Here is a 23,785-nt window from a genome sequence, read left to right as displayed (position 1 = left end):
TAACCATTTCAGACCTATGTATATATATTTATGTATATATGTGTATATATATATTTATATATTTTTGTGTATATATGTGTATATATATTTATATATGTGTGTGTGTGTGTATATATATATATATATATATATATATATATATATATATTATTTTTTTATATATATATATATTATTTTTTTTTATATATATATATTTTGAAATCAATGTTGAAATATTTTGTTTTCACTTATGAAAACTGTGCTACAATTTAAACAGTGAAAAAGTAGTAGTTCTTTGCTGATGGTATGTGCTCTGTGTTTGTGTGTTTGTGTGTTCAGACTGCGGGGAGGGAACAGGAGGAGTAGAAGATGAGGGCGAGTCGGAAGCAGGATGGATAGAGGGAGCAGCCATCCTCCTGTCAGTTATCTGTGTGGTGCTAGTGACCGCATTTAACGACTGGAGCAAGGAGAAGCAGTTCCGTGGCTTACAAAGCCGCATTGAACAAGAACAGAAGTTTACAGTGGTCCGCGGCGGACAGGTCATTCAGATCCCCGTGGCGGAGATTGTGGTTGGTGATATTGCACAAATCAAGTATGGTAAGCTTATAGCATTTTCATAACAAATTTGAGTTTTAGTAGGGAAACATGGGCTCTAATTAACTCAACGTGCTGTAATGTGGGAGTAATACTGATTCCTGCACACTAAATATGAAATAGACATCATGTGTGAAAGGTTGTTAATATATGTATATATATATATGCTTGTGTTGAGTCTCCCACCACATTTTCCTGTCTACAATTACAAACTGTTCTCCTGCCTGTTCTGCATCACCTGAGTGCTAACTTGCGTCACCTGTTAACTTTTAGCTCACAGTAGCTTAGCATAGCATAACACTGTTTTCAAAAAGTGTTGCAATCTCTTCTTTATTTGTTTACGTTGATTTTCTATTTAGTTCAGTTCTTCGTTAAGCTTGGTTCTTTATTCAGCTTGACTTTGTTCAAATCTGATCTCAGTGGTTAATAGCCTTTTACACATGATGTCAATTTCATATTTAAAATGTATGAATCAGTATTACTCCCACATTACAGCATGTTGAGTCACGTACTCCCAATTTTTTATATATATATATATATATTTTGTGTGCAAGCAACCTATATATACGCAACATGTACGCATTTAGTAGGCATCTATTTCCACCTCCTAGGACTCTTTTATTCACTTCATTTTCCTCCAAACTATCGAAACACCGTCACTGTGCTAAAGATTTTTGGCCCTCTCTCTCTCTATTTATCTATCTATCTCTTTCACTCACTCACTCTCTTTGTCACACACACACACACACACAATGTTTCCTCTTTCTAAGGTTGGTTAGAATAAGCAGATACACTTTATTTAGATTATTTCCTCTTTTAAAGCTCTCAGTTAGACTCAGTAACTCACCACATTATAATATTCTAATTTACAAAGCTTATGAATCTGCCCTGAGATAAATAACGCGCATAATACTTTATACGTATTTATATAAAGATCAAACACAGTCTGTATAAATACTTTTTTCACTGATTGGCCATAACATTATAACCACCTTGTTTCTGCTTTCCTTGTAGCTGGTTTTAATATGACCCTTTTTGTATTAATCATTTTGATAATTGAAATAAATGACTTTATTTATTTAAGTAAATAGAAATAGTGTATGTTAGTGAGATTCATTATGAATCATTAGATACTTTAATTTAAACGTACCAAGTAGTCATGCAATGAGACAAATATATATATATAGAAGACTGTATAGAAGAAAATGTGATCTATATGCTTAATCAATAGTTATTATATAATCAGAGTTTTTTGTCATTAGTATTAATTTTAATTATATATTTTTTTTCTGCTTTGGTTGGAGTAACAATTTTTACTGTCCATGGAAGGTTGACTACAAAGGTTTTTATTTGCATTGTTGTGAGAATTTGATTGCATCCAGCACAGTCATCTCAGAGAACATTGTTCCAGTGCTCCACAGCTCAGTGCTGAAGAGATTTTAGTTTTTGTACTCTTATTATTTATACTCTAGCCCATATCTGACATTAGTCATGGTACTAGGCATAGGTTCTTCTTTTCTTTATATAAATATATAATCTAAACCAAGTCTTTCGTGCTTTTTCTCTTTTACAGGTGACCTCTTACCTGCTGATGGTGTTCTCATACAAGGGAATGATCTCAAAATCGATGAGAGCTCTCTCACAGGCGAGTCGGATCACGTGAAGAAAACACTGGAGAAAGATCCTATGCTGTTGTCAGGTACATACATTTTTTTTTCTAATGCATGTTCTCTTTCTCTGGCTGTGTTCTTTTATCTCCGCTGCTCAGTTTCTCTCATACAGTCAGATCTATCAGTGTTTAAACAGTGACACAATCCTCACATTTTTGTGCACTGACCACATCAGTGTGCTGAAGTCACTACTGGTATGACATGGGCAGTGGAAGTGGGTCACTAGTGTTTTTTTAAATGACGTGACTGCTGATAGCTGATAGAAGCAGAATCACTTCACTCATTCTGAAATAAGCAAAGCCATAATCATAGTCTCCTCAGTCCTCTCAGATTTACTCAGATGCTAAAAAACAACTGATGGGTTTTCTTAGAACAAATGATCGATAACTCAAAACGTACAATGAAAAAAGTGTTTTAAATGGTTTTAAATGACTGTCAGTCGCATTATCTCAGCTCAGCTCAACAGAGCATGCTTTAGCTCTTTCACTTATTAAAGTGAAAACTGAAAGACAGAAAGATCTACAAATAAACAGCAACCAAAAGGTCTGTAAAAGCAAATATAGCTCTGGGGGGAAAAAGCTAAGCTCCTTGAATTTTTGCACCAGGAATAAAGCAGCATAAAGTTATCCAAAAGCAGTGTGTAAGACTGGTGGAGGAGGAGAACATGATGCCAAGATGCATACAAAAAAAACGTGATTAAAATACAGGGTTATATACATACATTTGATTTGATTTGATCCGTATCCCAGCTAATGAACCTGAGTAAACACTTTTTTCCCCCTAATTATTTTACTGCATATGGTTTGTGTAATAAAAAAAGTTATATAGAATAGAAATAACTGATAACAAAGGAGGGATTGCAAAACATTTTAAAAACAGAGTTCCGCTATGCTAAGCTACTGTGAGCTAATAGTAATAGTTAACAGGTGACACAAGTTAGTATTCAGGTGATGCAGAACAGGCATGAAAATGACAGGAAAATGTAGTAGGAAACTCAACACAATAAAAAAAGTTATAGGATAGAAATAACAGCATAAAACAAATCATTTCAATACCAGTTATATATTTGTTTGTTTTATTTTATTTATTTCTTTTTTGTTTATTCATTTACTTATTTGAGTCTTGTTTGAGTGCATTACAGACGGAAGATAGTAATCATAACAGAAAACAGTCTTATTCTTCTTTACATATTCTTGCACACATGCAGAATTTTATTGATGAACCTCTTGTACACCTCGTTATATTGGAAATAAATATGCCATGAAACATTTAAGGGGTTAAGGATAAAATAAATTAATAAGTACGTTAGAAAAACAATGTATTAAACCGAAATGAGCTTTTTTTGCCTGAGGGCAACACCATGCAATATAGAGGGTCACAATATAATGGTCACAGCTCCTCTAATGGCTGATTTTCTTATGTTTGTTTTGTTTTTTTATTATTTTTTTTTTCTCCTCCAATGTGAACCATAGTTGTGATATCAGAGTCTCAGAGTTTACAAGTCCCCTGAGTGTCTGTGTGTGCGTGAACAGGCCCACAGGATTAGTGTTTCAGCAGCAGCAGCAGTTCTGGGACTGCTGCAGAGCGTCCTCCGGTTCTTCTGTGGTGGGACAGACCAGCAGTTATCCAGAGGGGACCTGCAGTAGAGATGATGATGATGTGAAGAGCTTTTTCTTTGGGTCATTTAGATGACTCTCCTGTCTTATACAGGGTTCCTGCAGGTCCTTAAAAAGTTTAAAAATGTCTTAAATAAAAAATTTGGATAATTAAGGTCTAAAATGGTCTTAAATTTACTGTAAATTTGCTGTAGGTCTTATATTTTCAGACTGTGTGTTTAATGCTAATGTGAAAGCACATGCTAACTTTAGCAGTGATTTAGCTAACGTTAACAGAAAGAGAACTAAGGTTAACAAAGAGCTAGCTAATGTTAGCGGTGAGCTAGCTAACATACTAAAATTAGCAGCGAGTTATGTATCTACATTACTGGGGAGAGAACTAAGGTTATCGGAGAGCTAGCTAACATACTAACATTTAGCAATAAGTCATGTAGCTACATTATTGAAGAGAGAACTAAGGCTAGCTAATGTTAGCGGAGACTTAGCTAACATACTAAAATTAGCAGCAAGTTATGTAGCTACATTAATGAAAAAAAACTAAGGTTAGCGAAGAGCTAGCTTACGTTAGCGTTGAGCTAGCTAACATACTAAAATTAGCAGCAAGTTATGTAGCTACATTAATGAAGAAAGAACTAAGATTACCATAGAGCTAGGTAATATTAGCGGTGAGTTAGCAAACATACTAACATTAGCAGCAAGTTATGTAGCAACATTAATGAAGAGAGAACTAGGATTAGTGTGGAGCTAGGTAATGTTAGCGGTGAGGTAGCTAACATACTAACATTAGCAGCAAGTTATGTAGCTAAGGTTAGCATAGAGCTAGCTTACATTAACAGTGAGCTAGCTAGCGTACGAACAATAGCAGCAAGTTATGTAGCTACATTAACAAAGAGAAATCAAAGGTTAGTGAAGAGCTAGCTTACGTTAGCAGTGAGTTAGCTAGCATACTCAAATTAGCAGCGAGTCATGTAGCTACATTACTAGAGAACAAAGGTTAGTGTAGAGCTAGCTAACACAATAACATGAACGGGGAGCTAGCTACGTTCCCGGGTAGAGAAGTAAAAATAGCATAGAGCTAGGTAATGTTAGCGGTGAGCTAGCTAACATACTAACATTAGCAGCAAGTTATGTAGCTATGTTACCAGAGAGAGAACTAAGGTTAGCGAAGAGCTAGCTAACATAAAAACATTAACGACGAGCTAGCTACGTTACCGGGGAGAGAACTAAGGTTCATAGTAATGTTATAGTAATGTATAGTAAAGTAAATGTGACTACATATTTGGGTCTTAAATTATATTTATTGCTTTCTAAAAAAGGTCTTAAGAAGCATTAAATTTGACTTTTAAAATGGTGCAAGAACCCCGTTACAGTTCTTGATTGCTGAACACACTCGGCCCATATTTAGGTGCTAAATACGCAGAAATCAGAGTACACACACACTGTGTGTGTTTGTGTGTGTTTGTGTGTAGGCTGTTGTGTTTATTGTACTCGGGTGGCATGCCCTCACCTGCGTCTCATCCTGTCTACAGGTACCCATGTCATGGAGGGCTCTGGAAAAATGCTGGTCACTGCTATTGGAGTCAACTCCCAAACTGGAATCATCTTCACCCTGCTAGGGGCGGGAGGGGAGGATGACGAGGATGAGGAGAAGGAGGAAAAGAAGAAAGAAAAAGAGCGGAAGAAGGAGAAGAAAAGTATGTTGGTTGTGTTATTTAATTACACACTGCTGGCATAATTAGCCATGTTTTTTTTACTTGCTTGCCGTGTTTTTTTGCAGTGATCTGCAAGGAAATACTACTGAATTTTTCACACTATATATAGTCTGGGCGTTACTGTGCTAAAAACAAGCTAAGTGGGACTGACCGCGAGATAATATTTGATTTGATAGAACACACTTTTATTCTATATATTTGACATATAGGCAGCTATAGGGTAGATGGCGTCCAATTAGGGGTGTGCCCTATCGTATTGTACGCGATAATATCATCAAACTTTTTAAATATCGTGAACGATATAATACCCTAAAATATCGTGCCATATCACCCATTCCATTTCTCATTATATATCTACTAGAGACAGATTAAATCTGTCCAGTATCATTTATTTTACTTTAATCCTGGATATATGGAGATATTTGAAGTGCATTATTAGAATTATTATTGCTATCATGACATTCTGGATGTGTATATATATATATATATATATATATATATATATATATATATATATATATATATATATATATATATATTATTTTTTTTTTCTTGCAGTGTATAGTGTATTTTAATTTTATTTATTTTATTTTTTTACATTGTCATATCGCCAAGTGTATCATTATTGCGAAAATACCATGAAATATTGTGATATTATTTTAGGGCCATATCGCCCACCCCTACGTCCAATGGTTGTATAGTGCTAATCTTAAGCTTTTGTTATCAGTACAAAACTTCCGCTACAATTCTCATTTACAGTTAACCCCTTAGCAGAACTGTAGGTGATACAAAACCATTTTTCTGCAGTAAAATACGTTATTTACATTCTGAAATCTTTAAGGGTTTTTTAAGATTTGCAGTAACATATTTTTTTTAATTTTAAGTTCAAGCTTGAAATGCAATCCAAAATATGTAGGTGTGAAACAACCAGCAGAAATTGACAGTTAAGGAGTTAATAAACACATATTAATGCAGCTATTAAATTGAAACTTTAGTTCATTTTAATGTGGAGTATTTTAAAACAGACACTCTCCGTCCCAGTGAAGATAGAGACACAGTTTCCACAAAACACCACACTCATCTCCACAGGCATTTGTTCATCATCAAAAAAATATAATCTAAGGAACAGTTTAGTATCTTTTTGGTGTAAGAGTGTAGGAGACTTTATTCTGACAAATGTTTTTAGAAGTGTGGCTCCTCTGGTTCCTCTGGGAAGCCCTATGGAAAATCTTCAGGATTGTAATGTTGTGTCATAACACTTGAGGTTATGCATATTTTCTCAAAACTCGTCTGACCCACTTAATTTACAGTGCTGAAATATTTACCAACATGCCAATTTAGACAGGATTAAGATAATTGTTGTTCTGTTAGGTTAGGTTTTATATAAGGTAAAAGGTGCTGATCTCTTTACTGACAAAACTGTTTTTTTTGCACTATAAGGTACAGTATCAATAAATGTGTTTTTTTTTTGGTCTATTTTTAAACAAAACTGCAATTCTTAAAATAAAACAAAATACAAAATTATTTCAAAGTCAAACAAGCGCTGGTTGTTAATCTACACAGATTTCTCTCCTTTTTGGTGAGTAAAGCGCTTCCGTTTATTTACAGCAAACTTGCTGTAAGATTTACAGATTTTAACTAAGGCTTTGTGCAGCAGCATTAGCACTAGCGAATAACTGCTTGCGCTAGCTGTTGTTGGTGCTAGTAAATGCTGCACGACATCCCTTCACTAAGGAACCCTGCGTGTCCCAAGGTTTGTCCCATGTACTCCAATATACTCACCTCTGAACAATGAAAGAGGTAGCACTGCATTGCAGTTCGTGGCAAATGATAATGCTGCTCCAGTAGTGCTATCTGTGGTTAGCAGCAGACTACAGGCCAATAAAACTCACCTCTGAACATCAAAAGAGCTAGCTATTAGCTTGGTTAACTCTTAATGCCAATGCTGTTCCAGCCTTGGTGTTGGAGAACTGGCAATTTTTGGGAAAATTAAAGATTTTAAGTCAAGTCAAGTAGTTTTATTGTCAATACTGCATATGTACAGGACATACAGAGAATTGAAATTACGTTACTCTCCTTCCCAATTTTACAACAAGTACAGATAATAGATATAATAAAAGGGAATGGGAGACACTATGGGTACAATACAGCAGGGACACAAATAGACATACATGAGACAAAAACAAGGTGCAGTGGTGTGGGGGAGAAATAGATATATAAATATAAGTGAAAAAAGAAATATATAATATAAAAGAGTGGGAGACACTATATGTACAATACAACAAGACACAATAGACATACGTAAGACGGAAGACAATAGTGCAATATTGATGGTGATTGAGATGGAATGACAGTATAAATAGTATATAACAGTAGTGCAAATATGGTATATGGTATATAGCTTAAAAGTGCGCCTTATAGTGCAAAAAATATGGTAAATGACTGCAGGGAGCACTAAAACCATTTGGATACACCTGTAATAATTATCACATTCAAATAATCTGGGTTTATAACATGGCTTATGTAAGGTATACTTTTTTGTTTCCAAAAATGATCAGATACATAAAACATAGCTGCAGGACAATAATATAAAATTGCATCTAGATAAGGTGCATAATGACTACAACCAAGCCATATTTAATGTCTAAATTTGGTTTAATTTGCATTTTTGTAACGTGCACAGTTTAGTAATTTGGTTATGTAACAATAGAATCATCTGTCTAAACAATGCTGTGTGTCGATGCATTCAGCATGTTTATTCAAACTATTGAGACAAAAATGTAACACCACACAAATATAATAGTGTTGCTTATTTCATAACTATATAATCAACCATAAAGTAAAAGGTGAACTTGCTAAAAAAAAAAACTAAAACAAAAACTGTTTTGTTAAATGCGTTTTGGTGAGTTTAGTTGGACTGCAGCTCTGCATGTACAAATGATTTTCACTTTAGCTTCTGTTTGTTTTGCCAGTGCAATCCAACTGGGGCCAAATGGACCCAGTAATAATTTTTACTCAGTGTTTTTTATTCTTGTAAATGTGAATCGTGTCTTATTTGCAGAGAAAAGCGTTCACATCCCTGAATGAGTGTATTGCAGGGATTTCTGCTGCGCTCCATTAGCTAACGGCCTTTTAATGAATTTGAGCTCACATGTGGTCGCAGTTCAAAGAATGCCTCTAGATATTTAGTAGTTCAGTGCTCACAGAGGCTGGGGGACAAGTTCTGGTTCAGTGAACACACACGTCAACGTGTGTGTGTGTGTGTGTGTGTGTGTGTGTGTTTGTGTGTGTGTGTGTGTGTGTTTGTGTGTGTGTGTGTGTGTGTTTGTGTGTGTGTGTGTGTGTGTTTGTGTGTGTGTGTGTGTGTGTTTGTGTGTGTTTGTGTGTGTTTGTGTGTGTGTGTGTGTGTGTGTGTGTGTGTGTGTGTGTGTGTGTGTGTGTGTGTGTGTGTGTGTGTGTGTGTGTGTGTGTGTGTGTGTGTGTGTGTGTGTGTGTGTGTGTGTGTGTGTGTGTGTGTGTGTGTGTGTGTGTGTTTGTCAGGCGTGTCTTTGGCTTGGCAACAGTATTGAATTTTCCCGTTGCAGTGAGGCCTCAGCACACATCTGTTTTTCTGTGCACTGTCTCTCACTTTATTCAATTAAATCATTATTTTATTATAATTTTATTTAAGTGTTTATTTTTTTCCTTTTTATTAATTTTGTCCTAATTCCCTATTTTCCCATTTGGCCTTTTTACCTTTTTTATTTTTTTTATTTAGTCCTTTTTACATATTTTATTCTTTATTTAACCTTTTGGCCTTTTTACCTTTTTATTCATTATTTATATTTCATGCTTTTATTTATTTAATTCCTCTGTTTTACTGTTTCATTTTAATTCTACTGTTTCTTTTTTTTATATTTAGTGTAATTTTTAGCTACTTAAATTTTTACTCCACTATATTTTTTTTTATTTGTGTTTTGTTGTATTTAGTTATTAATTATAATCGAATTATTTCTTTTTATTTGACTGCTTTACATTTTAACCTGTCTGTTTATCCTCCTCTGAATTATTTTATTTTTATCTTAATTTAATCTTAAATTGTTTGTTTGTTTGATTTCTGTTTTTCTCATGCTTTTAAATTTCTATGGCTTTGTCATTTATGAAGTTCCATATTTTAGCTTAACCTTAAAACACAGCTCTGGAAAAAACTTCAGTTTCTGAATCAGTTTCTCTGATTTTGCTATTTATAGGTTTTTGTTTGAGTAACATGAACTTTGTTGTTTTATTTTATAAACTACAGACAACCTTTTTTCCCAAATTCCAAATATAAATATTCTCATTTAAAGCATTTATTTGCAGAAAATGAGAAATGGCTGAAATAACCAAAAAAAAGATGCAGAGCTTTTAGACCTTAAATAATGCAAAAACAAAAAAAAAAACAGTTGTTATAAGTCCAAAAATCAATATTTGGTGGAATAACCCTGGTGGTTTTTAATCACCTTTTTCATGCAGCTTAGAATGTTCTCCTCCACCAGTCTTACACACTGCTTTTGGATAACTTTATGCTGCTTTACTCCTGGTGTAACAATTCAAGCAGTTCAGTTTGGTGGTTTGATGGCTTGTGATCATCCATCTTCCCCTTTGATTATATTCCAGAGGTTTTCAATTTGATAAAATTAGGAAACTCATCATTTTTAAGTGCTCTCTTATATTTTTTTCTAGAGCTGTATGTTCAAATAGGTAAATGGTGTTCTCTATTAAAAGCAGTTTCCGAATATTCGTTTATAATCCCCTCTTTCTCTCCACAGACAAAAAGCAAGATGGCTCAGTGGAGAACAGAAAGAAAGGTGAGTAACTCTATTGATTTAACTGCGTAATGAATGGCGTATTGTCTTAGCTGGCAGTCTCTGAGGTGGTGCTGCAGCTTGCATTACAACCGTTCCCTTAACCCATTAGTATTATTGGATATTCATTAAAGCAGTCGGTGCACGTGACTGCAGAGAATACAGTGCGTGAGATGAAGCTTCTGCGTTCTGGTATGGGTGTCTGTGCTCCTCTCTGATGATGCTGATTACTCTGAGAGAAGTGAGGAGGCTCAGGCTGGTGTTGATAACAGTAAATCTGGTGTGTATTATGTGTTACTGGGTCTGGGTCTGTGTTTGGTGCAGATGCGGGATTGCATGTGTGCCGTCTGCACAGCCTCTCTCACCACCATGTTGCCAGGAATGCGGTTTAATCCCTCAGACTAGGATTAAAACCCTGCGAGTGGAGAACAGACCCATCGTTCCACTGCAGAATATCACAGAACACACATAGCACACATTACACACACACACACACATGCACACACGCTGGGCCTTGCGTATCTTTTGGCTCCAACCCATGCATGTACAGTCATGCCATAGCAAATTCAGAGAAATAGTAGCTGGGCATGGTGGAGTGTGTATATTGCTTTTTCCTGGGTTCCTGGTCAGATAAACTCTTGTTCAGCAACTCTTATAAAACTTTACACTTACAGACCTTTTTAACTAGTGATTGATTAACCCTCATATAGTGTGAATTATATTTTTAGGGAGAAAATTATAATTTTAGGAAGCTCTGAAGCTTTAATAACAAGCTGACAATTTGAATTATTATTTTTAGAGCAAAAAATACATGGTAGAAGGAGAAAGTCTCCTTACAAATGTACAACAAAAATGTAAGAATATAGTAAAATTATGAACAGACAAATATACTTCTTTACAAATTCTTGCACATATACTAATTTTTATTTAATACCCACTTGTACGCCTCATTGTATTCAGCATATATTTGACCTTGGAACATAATGATATTATAGATAAACAGATGGACAGGGTTAATATATTACTTGGCTTTGCCTACCAGTGCATCATAAAGGCAAGAAAAAGCTGATTTAAGTGGATTAGAGCTAATTATGCTATCTGATGATATGTATGCATGTATGCATCCATTGCCTGTAACTGTATGTAAAAAAAAGTCTCCACCTGGATGTAAGTAAGTAAATGATGTGGGGTTAGTTGATGCTGCAGTTGGTCTGCAGGTTTAGGTTCAGCAGCAGTATGTGCTGAAAGAATGAGATCAGATGACTACCTGAATATACTGAATATTATAGACCAGGTTATTCCATCAATGGATAATATTTTCTTCCCTGATTAACACGGACATATTCCAAGATGAACAAGGTCAGGATTCATGGGTCTGGAATTGTGAAAGAGTTCAGGGTTCAGGGAGCATGAGATCATCATTTATCATTTTCACACATGTATTGAGAGAGAGTTCACCACAGAGTCCAGATCTTAACCTCATTGAGAATCTTTGGGATGTGCTGGATGGAGAAGAGAGGCTTTGTGCAGTGGTCAGACTCTACCATCATCAATGCTGCTGCAAGATCTTGGTTAAAATGAATGCAACAACACTGGATTAAAATAAATATTGTGATGGTTCAAGAGTTCAAAAACATTTTGTGATTATTTTCGTATTATTAGACGTCCTGTAATTCCCACTGCTACTATATAGTGAGATTGGTGTTTGTTTTTTGTGTATTGGAGCCAGTAATTTGTTCTGATGTTTTTTTTTTTATAATAATATATAATAAAAGTCTCTCTTTTCTCTCTTGTGTTTTGTTGTCTTGTATAGCTAAAGCTCAAGATGGAGCTGCGATGGAAATGCAGCCGCTGAATAGCGATGAAGGAGCAGATGCAGAGGAGAAGCGAAAAGCCAACTTGCCAAAGAAGGAAAAATCCGTTCTTCAGGGAAAGCTGACCAAACTAGCTGTCCAAATCGGCAAAGCAGGTCAGAAGATCTTAGATTTCACCTTAATTTCAGAATCCTCCTCCTCCTTATTCCTGACTTATCATATTTGTCCACTGTAAGGCGCACCTTATTATAAGGTACACTATCGATTAACGTTTTTTTTTTTTTGTCTATTTTTATAAATAAGGCTCATTGTATTGTAAGCTTTTTTTAGAGACACTTCTAATTCAGCAAGTAAAGTTAAGCTAAATAAACAAAACTGTAATAAAAAAGACTTTCTTTTAAAGTCAAATGAGCACTGCATGTTAATCTACATGGATTTCTCTCCTGAAAACTAAGACTTGAGCATTAGCATTAGCAGCTAACTGTTAGCAGCTAACTGTTAGCGAGTAATGCTTATGCTGCTCCAGCAGTGCTAGCCGGAGTTAAAAGCTGGCTACAGGCCGGTAATACTCACTTTTTGAACTTTGAAAGAGCTAACACGGGTCGCGGGTAATGCTAATGCTGCTCCAGCAGTGCTAGCTGGAGATAAGAATAGGCAACAGGCATAAAATGCTCACCTCTAAACAGGGAAATAGCGGTTAGCTATGCTAATGCTACTCAAGTCTCTGTACTGGAGAACTTAACTTGAAGCTGTGGTGTATTAAAATGGTAAAAACGCTGTATTCATATGAAAATGTATTAGGAGTTTGTATTCCATACAATAGAATACTGGGTCATTGAGTTTGAGAGGAGCACTGAGTTCAAGAGAAGACACCACAAAGCTCCTGTATAACTCTGTACTTCAGCAGAGTGACTTTACTGCTCCTTAATTTCTTGATTTCTATGCATGTTTGCAGTTCTCTCCTGTCCTTTCTGTAAGACTGTTGAGACACTACTAGTGTTAAGATGTGCTTGTCTGGTTTCTGTGCAGGTCTGGTGATGTCTGCCATCACCGTCATTATTCTGATAGTCCTGTTTATAGTGAACACCTTCTGGGTGCAAGGCCTTGCCTGGGAGAAGAGCTGCACGCCCATCTACATCCAGTTTTTCGTGAAGTTCTTCATCATCGGTGTGACCGTTTTGGTGGTGGCTGTACCCGAGGGTCTGCCTCTTGCTGTTACCATCTCTCTGGCTTACTCTGTCAAAGTATGAACCTCCAGCTCTTTCTTAAAACAAGCTAAAATGAGTAGAAGTCTATAAAATCTGAACACTTTCCAGGGTTGCCATGTTGGACCAATACCTGCTTTTTTTTACTGAATCACAGATCTTTAAGTCACTCTGGAATGATCACTAGGGGTGGGTGATATGGCCCTAAAATAATATCACAATATTTTTAATGATATTTTCGCGATAACGATACTCTTGGCGATATGACAAAACACTTTTAAATAAAATATTTCAAAAATACACTATACACTGCAAGGAATATATATATATATATATTACATACAATACAATATAGTATTGCACACCCCTATGTGAGATATTAAAAAGTACAAGAATTTTATCAGATTTGTAACAGAAGTCAATGATCCAGAATTATTAGTCATGATACTAATAATACTAATAACAATGCACTCCAAATATCTCTATATATCCAGGATTAAAGTAAAATAAATGATACTGGACAGATATAATCTCTATAGTCTCTAGTAGATATATAATGGGAAATGAGATGGGTGATATGGCACGATATTTTAAGGGTATAATATCGTATCGTTTGACGATATTATCGTGTACGATACGATATGACACAGCCCTAATGATCACTTTATTTATTTAGCTAGTTCTTAACTTTGTAGTTTTTTTCCTTTGAAGTCATTTTCCAAATGTATATTAATGTACAGTAATGTCTATTTGCAGCATCATCTTGTATTAAATGTATTGTTTTTATTTATAATATGATTCCCAAATTCCTCCTGTGTTTTATATTAATAATCTTGTTTTGTTGGTTGTTCTTATTTATCTAGAAAATGATGAAAGACAACAACTTGGTGAGGCATTTAGATGCCTGTGAAACCATGGGCAATGCCACTGCCATCTGTTCAGATAAGACAGGAACTCTGACCATGAACAGGATGACTGTGGTTCAAGCTTACATCGCAGACAAGCACTACAGGAGGGTCCCCGAGCCCGAGGTCATCCCCGGCAGTATTATGGACCTGCTTGTTCTTGGGATTAGCGTGAACTGTGCGTACACCACCAAGATCATGGTGAGTAAACCTGCGCCTATTTTACACAGTGCACAGTAGAGGTGTGACGAGACACTAATACCACGAGACGAGACACAATATTGGGTTCACGAGACGAGATTTAAAAATTTAATTTTAAAGAAAACTATTTTTTTTTTTTTTTTTGGACAAAATCAAATACCGCAAACCTAACAGACTGGTTTCTCTCACACATTGATTCTAAAAAATACAACTTTTCTTGGTCTTATATAGTGCAAACCACAACCAGTCATATTAAGACTATGGTTTGTGTTTTTTTTCTCCTAAATATCTTGTATTTTAACTATGCAGAACCATAACCAGTCATATTAAGACTATGCTTGAAGTGCAAACAGAGACAGAACATTTTTTTAAATACAGTACAGAGCTAAGGGATTAGTACAGCTGTCTATGAAACAGTCACGTGTAGGATTTACTTACAGTATTTATATATGGTTTGTGTCTTGTTGGTCACTCTGTTACCGTTTATTGTTTCCACTGGAACCAAAATGCAGCCAGACATACAACTTAAAAGTAGCAGAAGCATCTTCTATATCAGGGGTATTTAATTATATTAAATAATTAAGTGCTATATCCTGTAAGGTTGTTTGAACTGAATGATGTAAAAATATAGAAGAAGAAGAAGAAGAAGAAATGCCTCTCTGGACAGATTTTGTCGTGCAACGTTTGGGTCCGGAGCGCGGTCCGCCCATTAGTGACCTCTGTTCTATACAAATGCCCGAATTTTCCTCTTCTGCTGAGAGCTGCTCTCACAATCGCTGCTACTGGGTTGCCAGATCCCTCCTAAAAAGTCCACATTAAACTTTTTTTTTCTCTCCCGCGAGACAGGTTTAAGCTTGACGAGAAATATCATCACATTTTAATCTCGCGAGATCTCATGGCACGATATCTCGTCACACCCCTAGTGCACAGTCTTTATGGTTTATCTATTTAATTACGTCACAGATTTTTCGTCACGTTTTCTTTGTTTTCCTCTCTGTTTTTCTGTAGTCTCCTGAGAAAGAAGGAGGGCTGCCTCGTCAGGTGGGAAATAAAACAGAATGTGCCTTGCTTGGCTTTGTGTTGGATCTGAAAAAGGACTATCAACCAATCCGAAACGAGATCCCTGAGGAGAAGTTATACAAGGTTTACACCTTTAATTCTGTCAGGAAATCCATGAGCACCGTGCTGAAAAACCCTGATGGAAGCTTCCGCATGTTCAGCAAAGGAGCCTCGGAGATTCTACTCAAAAAGTAGGCATCTGTGAAAATTTATTTATATCTATATTATAGAAAAGTAAGTCCACAGTTACAGTTAGTCCGAACCCCGCAATGTGATTGGCTGACAGACGTTCTATGAGTCACATTATCAAATTATTGTCTATAATTTACTCTTAATAAATCCAATATCAATCGTTCTTTGTACTTTAAATAAATGGTTGGTGTGGTACTGTGTGGGAGACTGGTGATCAATTCCCAGTCTGGGTGACTGAATGCTGTTTTCAGAGACACTTCTAATTCAGCAGGTCTCATCGCTGGGTGGTGGGGGGTGGGGAGGGTTAGCTAACTAAGTAAAGCTAAGCTAAATAAACAAAACTGTAATAAAAAAGACTTTCTTTTAAAGTCAAATGAGCGCTAGATGTAAATCTACACAGATTTCTCTCCTGAAATCTGTTAGAGTAAGCTTAGTTTCACAAATTTCTCCAACCCTAAGGCTGGAGCATTAGCAACTAACTGTTAGCAGGTAATGCAAATGCTGCTCCAGCAGCGCTAGCCGGGGTTAGCAGCAGGCTATAGGCCGATAATACTCACCTCTGAACTCCGGAAGAGCTAACACGGTTCGCGGGTAAGGCTAATGCTGCTCCAGCAGTGCTAGCCGGGGTTAAAAATAGGCAACAGGCATATAATGCTCACCTCTTAACAGGGAAATAGTGGTTAGCGGCTAATGCTACTCCAGTCTCGGTGCTGGAGAACTAAACTGAAGCTCCTGTTTAATGCTGTACTTCAATAGAGTGGCTTTACTGCTCTTTAATTTCCTTTCTGGTAGAATTCATACATAAGACACACTGAATTAAGAGGCACACTGACGTTTTTTGTGAAAAAAAGTGCACAGTTAGTCCGAACCCTGCAATGTGATTGGCTGACAGGCGTTCTATGAGTTACATTATCAAATTATTGTCTATAATTTACTCTTAATAAATCCAATATCTATTGTTCTTTGTACTTTAAATAAATGGTTGGTGTAGTACTACAGGTGCTGGTCAACGAATTAGAATAATTTGAAATAGTGCAATCATGAAATTCTTTGAATGCATTTTTTGTGCAGAAAGCAAATCAGGTGTTCACCGCACCTGTCCTACTCGTTAGACTAATCACAGAACTCGTTACCTGGAAAAAAATTTGCTCAGCTGAGCTTTCCAAAAGGCCCATTTAGGCCATTTAACTGTGACACTGTTGTTTTATTGAATTAGAATAATGGAGAAACCGTTTCATTGAATTAGAATAAATGCTCGAATTTTTGTTTTCTGTGAAGAGTGTTCACTGTGCAGTATAAAGTCAGGGTTGAGTAGAATTTATAAGTTGTAAAATCAATCATGGGTAAGCAGCGCGACCTCTCAACCGAAATAGTGGCTCAAATTCAAGCCCTTCGCCAACAAGGCTTGACCCAAACTAAAATTGCTGAGCAGCTCGGCATCAGCCAGTCTTCCGTCTGCAAAGCTCTCAAGAGAAACTGCAGCAAGCGCACCAACTGTTCCGGCGTCCGAAAAACTTCTGCTCGCGACAACAAGCAGCTGAGAAAGATCGCAGTCAGCAACCGGTTCAAGTCCACTTCCGAGCTCACCGACTTGTGGAACAAGCAGACCGGCGCTGACGTCTCCAGATCAACCACTTACCGTCGTCTGCGCGAACTCGGCTTCAAATCTCGCGTTCCAGCAGTAAAACCGATGCTGAACAAGAAACAAATGGAGAAACGGCTGAAGTGGGCCAAAGAACACGGCGAGTGGACTGCTGAAGACTGGCAGAAAGTGGTCTTCAGTGACGAATCACGCTTCTGCATCTCCTTCGGTGACCAAGGTCCTCGTGTCTGGCGTCGTGGTGGTGAAACCTACAACCACGAGTGTGTGAAAAGATCCGTCAAGTTTTCCCAGAGAGTTATGGTCTGGGGATGCATGTCCGCTCGAGGTGTAGGGAAACTCTTCCTCAAGAAGACTGTCAATGCTGCCGTATATCAAGATGTTCTGGAAACGTTCCTGATTCCGACTGTTGAGGAACAGTTCGGCGAAGAAGACTTCATATTTCAACAGGATCTTGCACCGGCTCATGCGGCAAAGTCGACCAAAGATTGGTTCACTAAAAAACAGCTTGAAGTTTTGGCATGGCCGGCCAACTCACCTGACCTCAATGTCATTGAAAACCTTTGGGCCATCGTCAAGCGGAAAATTCGCGACAGAAAGCCTACTACGCTGGACCAACTGAAGCAGAACATCGCCACTGCCTGGGAAGCTGTGAGTGCGGAAACTTGCGACAAGCTGGTCAAATCGATGCCGCGGAGACTTCAGGCAGTCGTACAAGCCAAGGGGGCAGCCACAAAATACTGAGAAAGTGATGATTGTAATTATAATAAAAATTATTCTAATTCAATGAAACGGTTTCTCCATTATTCTAATTCAATAAAACAACAGTGTCACAGTTAAATGGCCTAAATGGGCCTTTTGGAAAGCTCAGCTGAGCAAATTTTCCAGGTAACGAGTTCTGTGATTAGTCTAACGAGTAGGACAGGTGCGGTGAACACCTGATTTGCTTTCTGCACAAAAAATGCATTCAAAGAATTTCATGATTGCACTATTTCAAATTATTCTAATTCGTTGACCAGCACCTGTATGTGGTAGACTGGTGTTCAATTCCCGATCTGGGTGACTGAATGCTGTGCTACACCAATAAGAGCCCTTGGGCTAGACTCCTAACACTACAGTGGCCCACACCTTGTAGGTCACTCTGAATAAGAGTGTCAGCTGAAATGCTTTAAATGTTTTATTTTTGTGCATTTAACTCTGTAATAATTATTGGTTAATGATGTTCCTCGACTGTTATATAGTGTTGTGTATAATTAGTGGGCCATTGAATAGAACTATTATATGTTTTGGTTAGATTATTATAAGATTATTATAATCTTTCAATAAACAGCTATAATAGACTCAAAGTTTGTGCTATAATGTGTAATATTGTCACTGCTGTGCTGATCTATTGCACTCTTGTTTTATTGATTAAATATTATAAATATCTAAGTAATATTATGCATCGTTACTCATTACAGTTCTAAAAATGAAATTTTTGAAGTCATTCCAAACCCACATTATCACTAAAGTGAGCGGTTTCTTAAATAACTACATAACACACTACTGTACTTTTACTTTTAGGACTTCACTACTACATTTTACTCTAAACTACTACTTCAATACCTAAGTACAAAAAATGTTGGATACTTTAGTACTTACACTTAAAGAACACTTTGACTTCTACTCAAGTCACTTTTTTGATAGAGCACTCTTACTTTTACTTTTAAGTCTGGATGTCTAGTACTTTATATATGTCTGCATTTTTGTGTGGTTAAAATATAATAATTATTATTAATAACAGGTTGCTTTTACTGGCTGTACAATACTATTGCCAAAATAGTTAGTAACTAGATGGATGGATGGATGGATGGATAGATAGACAGAAAGACAGACAGATAGATGGATAGAAAGACATATAGATAGATAGATAGATAGATAGATAGATAGATAGATAGATAGATAGATAGATAGATAGAAAGACAGATAGAAAGACAGATGGATGGATAGACGGATAGATGGATGGATAGACAGATAGATGGATGGATAGATGGATAGATGGATGGATAGACAGATAGATGGATGGATAGATGGATGGATAGACGGATAGATGGATGGATAGACAGATAGATGGATGGATAGATGGATGGATAGACAGATAGATGGATGGATAGATGGATAGACAGATAGATGGATGGCTAGACAGATAAATAGATAGAAAGACATATAGATAGATAGACAGACAGACAGACAGACAGAACAGGCAGCCTCTCTCGTGGGCGCCAGCGATTATTAGATTTCTGTTGAAACCATTGTCTGACAACCAATATACGTTTTATTTTTTATTCAAACTTTCCTCTTATCTTTCCTTTTCTCCGCTCCTCTAGGTGTTATAAGATACTGACAGCAACTGGTGAGGCCAAGGTGTTCCGACCCAGGGACCGGGACGACATGGTAAAGAAGGTTATTGAGCCGATGGCTTCTGAAGGTCTGAGAACGATATGCTTGGCCTATAGGGACTTCCCTGCTTCAGACGGTGAACCAGACTGGGAAAATGAAAGTGACATTCTCACTAGCCTCACCTGTTTGTGTGTGGTGGGCATCGAGGACCCAGTCAGGCCAGAGGTACGAGCAGTCTCCACTACGTACATCTCTTCTTTTTGAAACCTTTAGAATTTTTATATTTCTGAATAAACATGACCTAAAACATAATCAGATTTTCATACTTAAGTCCTAAAATTAGATAAAGATATGTCAGTTAAACCAATAAGACCAAAATATTATACCTGCTCATTTATGTATTGATGAACATGATCCAATATTAATTATTTGTGAGAGGCAAAAGTATGTGAACCTCTAGGATTAGCAGTTAGTTCATCATGGCATGAACAAAGGAGATTTTCTGAGAAAGAGTTAAAAGAGAGGTCTGTTGATGCTCTTGAATGTTCTAGATGTTCTAAAAACAAAAAGAAGAAGGAAGTTAGTGTTTTGGAATGGGGCCAAGTTAAAGTCCTGACCTTAATCTAATAGAAATGTTGTGGAAGGACCTGAAGTGTGATCAGTTAATGTGAGGAAACCATTTTAACCACCAACATCCCAGAGTTAAAGCTGTTCTGTACAAAGGAAATGAGGCAGGAGTAAACATAAGTAACTGTATGGCCTCCATCCACATGGTTGGGCACGTGCTTGTAAACGTGAGCACATGTTGAAAGCTGTGCTCCTCAGTCCAGCACAGTTTTGCAGCGCAAATATTTCCAGTTACAGCTGACTTCACACTTTTAATCCCAGAAAAAACTAACACTCTTATTTATCTTTTAAAAAGCCATTTAAATACCTCATAGAAAGGCAGATAACGGTTGTTTTGCTGTTTTCCTTGGGTTTTGAGAGCTTTGCTCCAACAACTCAGCTTTTGATCGGTGGGGGCGTGGCTGGTGACATCATGGGCCCTGCATTGTTTAATATCGCGCTATATATCATCGAAAAAACATTTGCAGTGTAATTTTTTTTTCCCCAATAACGTACAGCCCTAGTTTTCTTTATCTACTTTTAGCACTAAAATCTGTTGGATGTTTAAGTTAAATTGATCTAGAAATATAAGAAATTCTTAAAGGTTCCAAAGCACCACTGTATATGTAAATAGCAGCAGTTTAAATGTTTCTTATTCTTTACAGTTTCTTTGTTAGTTGAAAGAGCTGAGCTTCTGAGGTGTTTGTTGAATATGCATGTTGCATAATGTGAGTACTGAGGTTGTTGTAGCTGCTAACAGCAGTCTGACCCAGCTCTTTTCCTCCAGGTCCCTGACGCCATTAGAAAGTGCCAGCGTGCCGGGATCACGGTACGCATGGTCACCGGGGACAACATCAACACCGCTCGCGCCATAGCAACCAAATGCGGCATCCTGCAGCCTGGAGATGATTTTCTCTGCCTGGAGGGAAAGGAATTCAATCGGCGGATACGCAACGAGAAGGGAGAGGTGAGCGTAGAGCTGCTGTATCTGCAGGACTGCACACTACTCGCAATCCTTCAAAAACACTGACTGATATAAATCCCTCTTTACAGATCGAACAGGAGCGCATCGACAAAATCTGGCCCAAACTACGAGTCCTAGCAAGATCCTCACCCACAGACAAGCACACATTAGTTAAAGGTATGCTACATTTTATTACTGTTAACAGGGTTCCTACGAAAGTATGAAAAAATATGAAAAAATGAAACTATTTTACAGAAAAAAACATTATCAAAATTACATTACATTACATTACATTTCATTTGGCAGACGCTTTTGTCCAAAGCGACTTACAATAATGAAGTACAAAAGTAATAGGAATTTAGATAACCCATTTTTAGATAGGGCTTAAAGGAGGTCGAAGGGAAATAAAGGGATAGAGAAGTGAAGGAGGGGAAGAAGGATATGGGGTTAGAAGTAGTTAGTGTGTTAGAGGTGTTAGGAGAGTAAGTGCTCTTTGAAGAGCTCTGTCTTCAGGAGTTTATTAAAGATAGTGAGAGATTCTCCTGATCTGGTAGTAGAAGGTAGTTAGTTAGAGGTGTTAGGAGAGTAAGTGCTCTTTGAAGAGCTCTGTCTTCAGGAGTTTATTAAAGATAGTGAGAGATTCTCCTGATCTGGTAGTGGAAGGTAGTTAGTTAGAGGTGTTAGGAGAGTAAGAGCTCTTTGAAGAGCTCTGTCTTCAGGAGTCTCTTAAAGATAGCGAGAGATTCTCCTGATCTGGTAGTGGAAGGTAGTTTGTTCCACCATTGGGGAACTCTGTATGAGAACAGTCTGGATTGCTTTGTGTGAATGTTTGTTTGGTAAAGCGAGGCGACGTTCATTGGAGGAGCGCAGCGGCCGGGAGGTAGCGTAAGCCTTCAGGAGTGATCAGTGCAGGTAGGAAGGAGCTGTTCTGTATCAACTTGTAGGCGATTGTAAGAGCTTTGAATTTGATGCGAGCATCAACTGGTAGCCAATGGAGCTCAATGAGCAGCGGAGTGACATGTGCCCGTCACATCATCCAATATTACATTTTTGTATGGAAGTATATGAAAATATGGATGTATGCTGGTCTGGAAAAGTGTGAAACATAGTAACTGTTTAATGCCAAAGCATGTATTTTCCAATTGTTCCAAAATTATCCAATATTGCATGTTTTTATTGAAAAGTATCTCATTTTATTTATTTATTTTTTTTTTTATAAATTTCCCGCTCTGGAAAATTATTTTAATAGAAAACTATTTAATAGAAAAGGAAATATTTTCCAATATTTCCAAAATAGTTAAATATTACATTTTTGTATAGAAGTATGGAATTTAATTTTTATTCATTTCCTGGTCTGGAAAAGTATGAAAAACTATTTTATGGAAAACATGGATTTTCCAATATTTACAAATTAATTATATATTACATATTCGTATGAAAGTATGGAATTTTTAAATTAATTACCAGGTCTGGGAAAAGTATGGACAATTGAAACTAATTTATGGAAAAATATGTATTTTCCAATATGTCTTAAATAATTAATAACATATTTGTATGGAATTATGGAAAAAAAATGAAATTTTATTTTTGTTCATTTCCAGGACTGGAAAAGTATGGAAAATTTAAACTATCATTACATAATTGAGAATGTTTAGGAAGCCTGTGTATATAAAAATATTAATAAAATTTATGCTCTAAGCAAGTGTTTCGATTGCGTTATATGTGTTTACCCACACACATTATTTCTCTTTATGTTTCAGGGATCATTGACAGCACTGTAATAGAACAGAGGCAGGTAGTAGCAGTAACAGGAGACGGTACCAATGATGGCCCTGCCTTAAAAAAGGCAGACGTTGGATTTGCCATGGTATGTAATGTAATTTATGTAATGTAAATGTATTTTTTTTACTTGTATTTTTTATATTTAGGCACAAAACCCTCCCTGTTAGTTTGCAGATGCAGGTAAATGTGCGTTTTCTGTTCTCTTCTCAGGGCATTGCTGGCACTGACGTGGCTAAAGAGGCGTCTGACATCATTCTCACCGATGATAATTTCTCCAGCATCGTTAAAGCAGTCATGTGGGGACGCAATGTTTACGACAGCATCTCCAAGTTTCTTCAGTTCCAGCTCACTGTCAACATAGTGGCTGTGATCGTGGCCTTTACTGGAGCCTGCATCACACAGGTAACACACTGCCATTCTGCTGATAGGCTGGAAATATTGCATGTTAATTATTTTAATTCTTCTTAATTAAATCTTATATTTTTAGCTTGTTTTTCTAATGCTTTTACCATTTAAATTAATAAAGTTCCTTATTTTAGCTCACCTGGTTAAATACTTTATTTTAATTTAATTTAAATGTATTTTCAGTCCCTGTTGTAAATGCTCGGCTAAAATACTTTTTTACACCAATGTAGATAATTTATTGGTCTCCGAGGGGAAATTCTAGAATGTATGAATGTAAAA

General features: G+C 36.8%; 1 protein-coding gene and 1 long non-coding RNA gene across 5 annotated transcripts in view; both read left to right on the top strand.

Moving 5' to 3' along the window:
* atp2b1a (ATPase plasma membrane Ca2+ transporting 1a) overlaps positions 1 to 23,785 on the top strand; it is a 242,731-nt gene that overhangs the window by 33,797 nt on the left and 185,149 nt on the right. For all 4 annotated transcript variants that reach the window (XR_007437937.1, XM_022671779.2, XM_022671778.2 and 1 more), the window contains exons 4-16: positions 319 to 576; positions 2,147 to 2,272; positions 5,389 to 5,553; positions 10,359 to 10,397; positions 12,208 to 12,363; positions 13,238 to 13,452; positions 14,277 to 14,519; positions 15,528 to 15,769; positions 19,737 to 19,974; positions 21,143 to 21,322; positions 21,409 to 21,496; positions 23,080 to 23,186; positions 23,312 to 23,503. Coding sequence is in view for 3 of the 4 variants with exons in the window: in XM_022671779.2 (XP_022527500.1) it covers positions 319 to 576; positions 2,147 to 2,272; positions 5,389 to 5,553; positions 10,359 to 10,397; positions 12,208 to 12,363; positions 13,238 to 13,452; positions 14,277 to 14,519; positions 15,528 to 15,769; positions 19,737 to 19,974; positions 21,143 to 21,322; positions 21,409 to 21,496; positions 23,080 to 23,186; positions 23,312 to 23,503 (2,249 nt within the window). In the remaining variant the exon portion in view is untranslated. The remainder of the gene's footprint in view (positions 1 to 318; positions 577 to 2,146; positions 2,273 to 5,388; positions 5,554 to 10,358; positions 10,398 to 12,207; positions 12,364 to 13,237; positions 13,453 to 14,276; positions 14,520 to 15,527; positions 15,770 to 19,736; positions 19,975 to 21,142; positions 21,323 to 21,408; positions 21,497 to 23,079; positions 23,187 to 23,311; positions 23,504 to 23,785) is intronic.
* The window catches only part of LOC125799090 (uncharacterized), a 229,757-nt gene that overhangs the window by 194,729 nt on the left and 11,243 nt on the right, over positions 1 to 23,785 (top strand). The window lies entirely within an intron of this gene.

This window comes from Astyanax mexicanus, chromosome 2 (assembly GCF_023375975.1).
Source record: "Astyanax mexicanus isolate ESR-SI-001 chromosome 2, AstMex3_surface, whole genome shotgun sequence".
Lineage (NCBI taxonomy): Eukaryota > Metazoa > Chordata > Actinopteri > Characiformes > Acestrorhamphidae > Astyanax > Astyanax mexicanus.
This window is presented reverse-complemented; position numbering and strand designations above follow the sequence as displayed.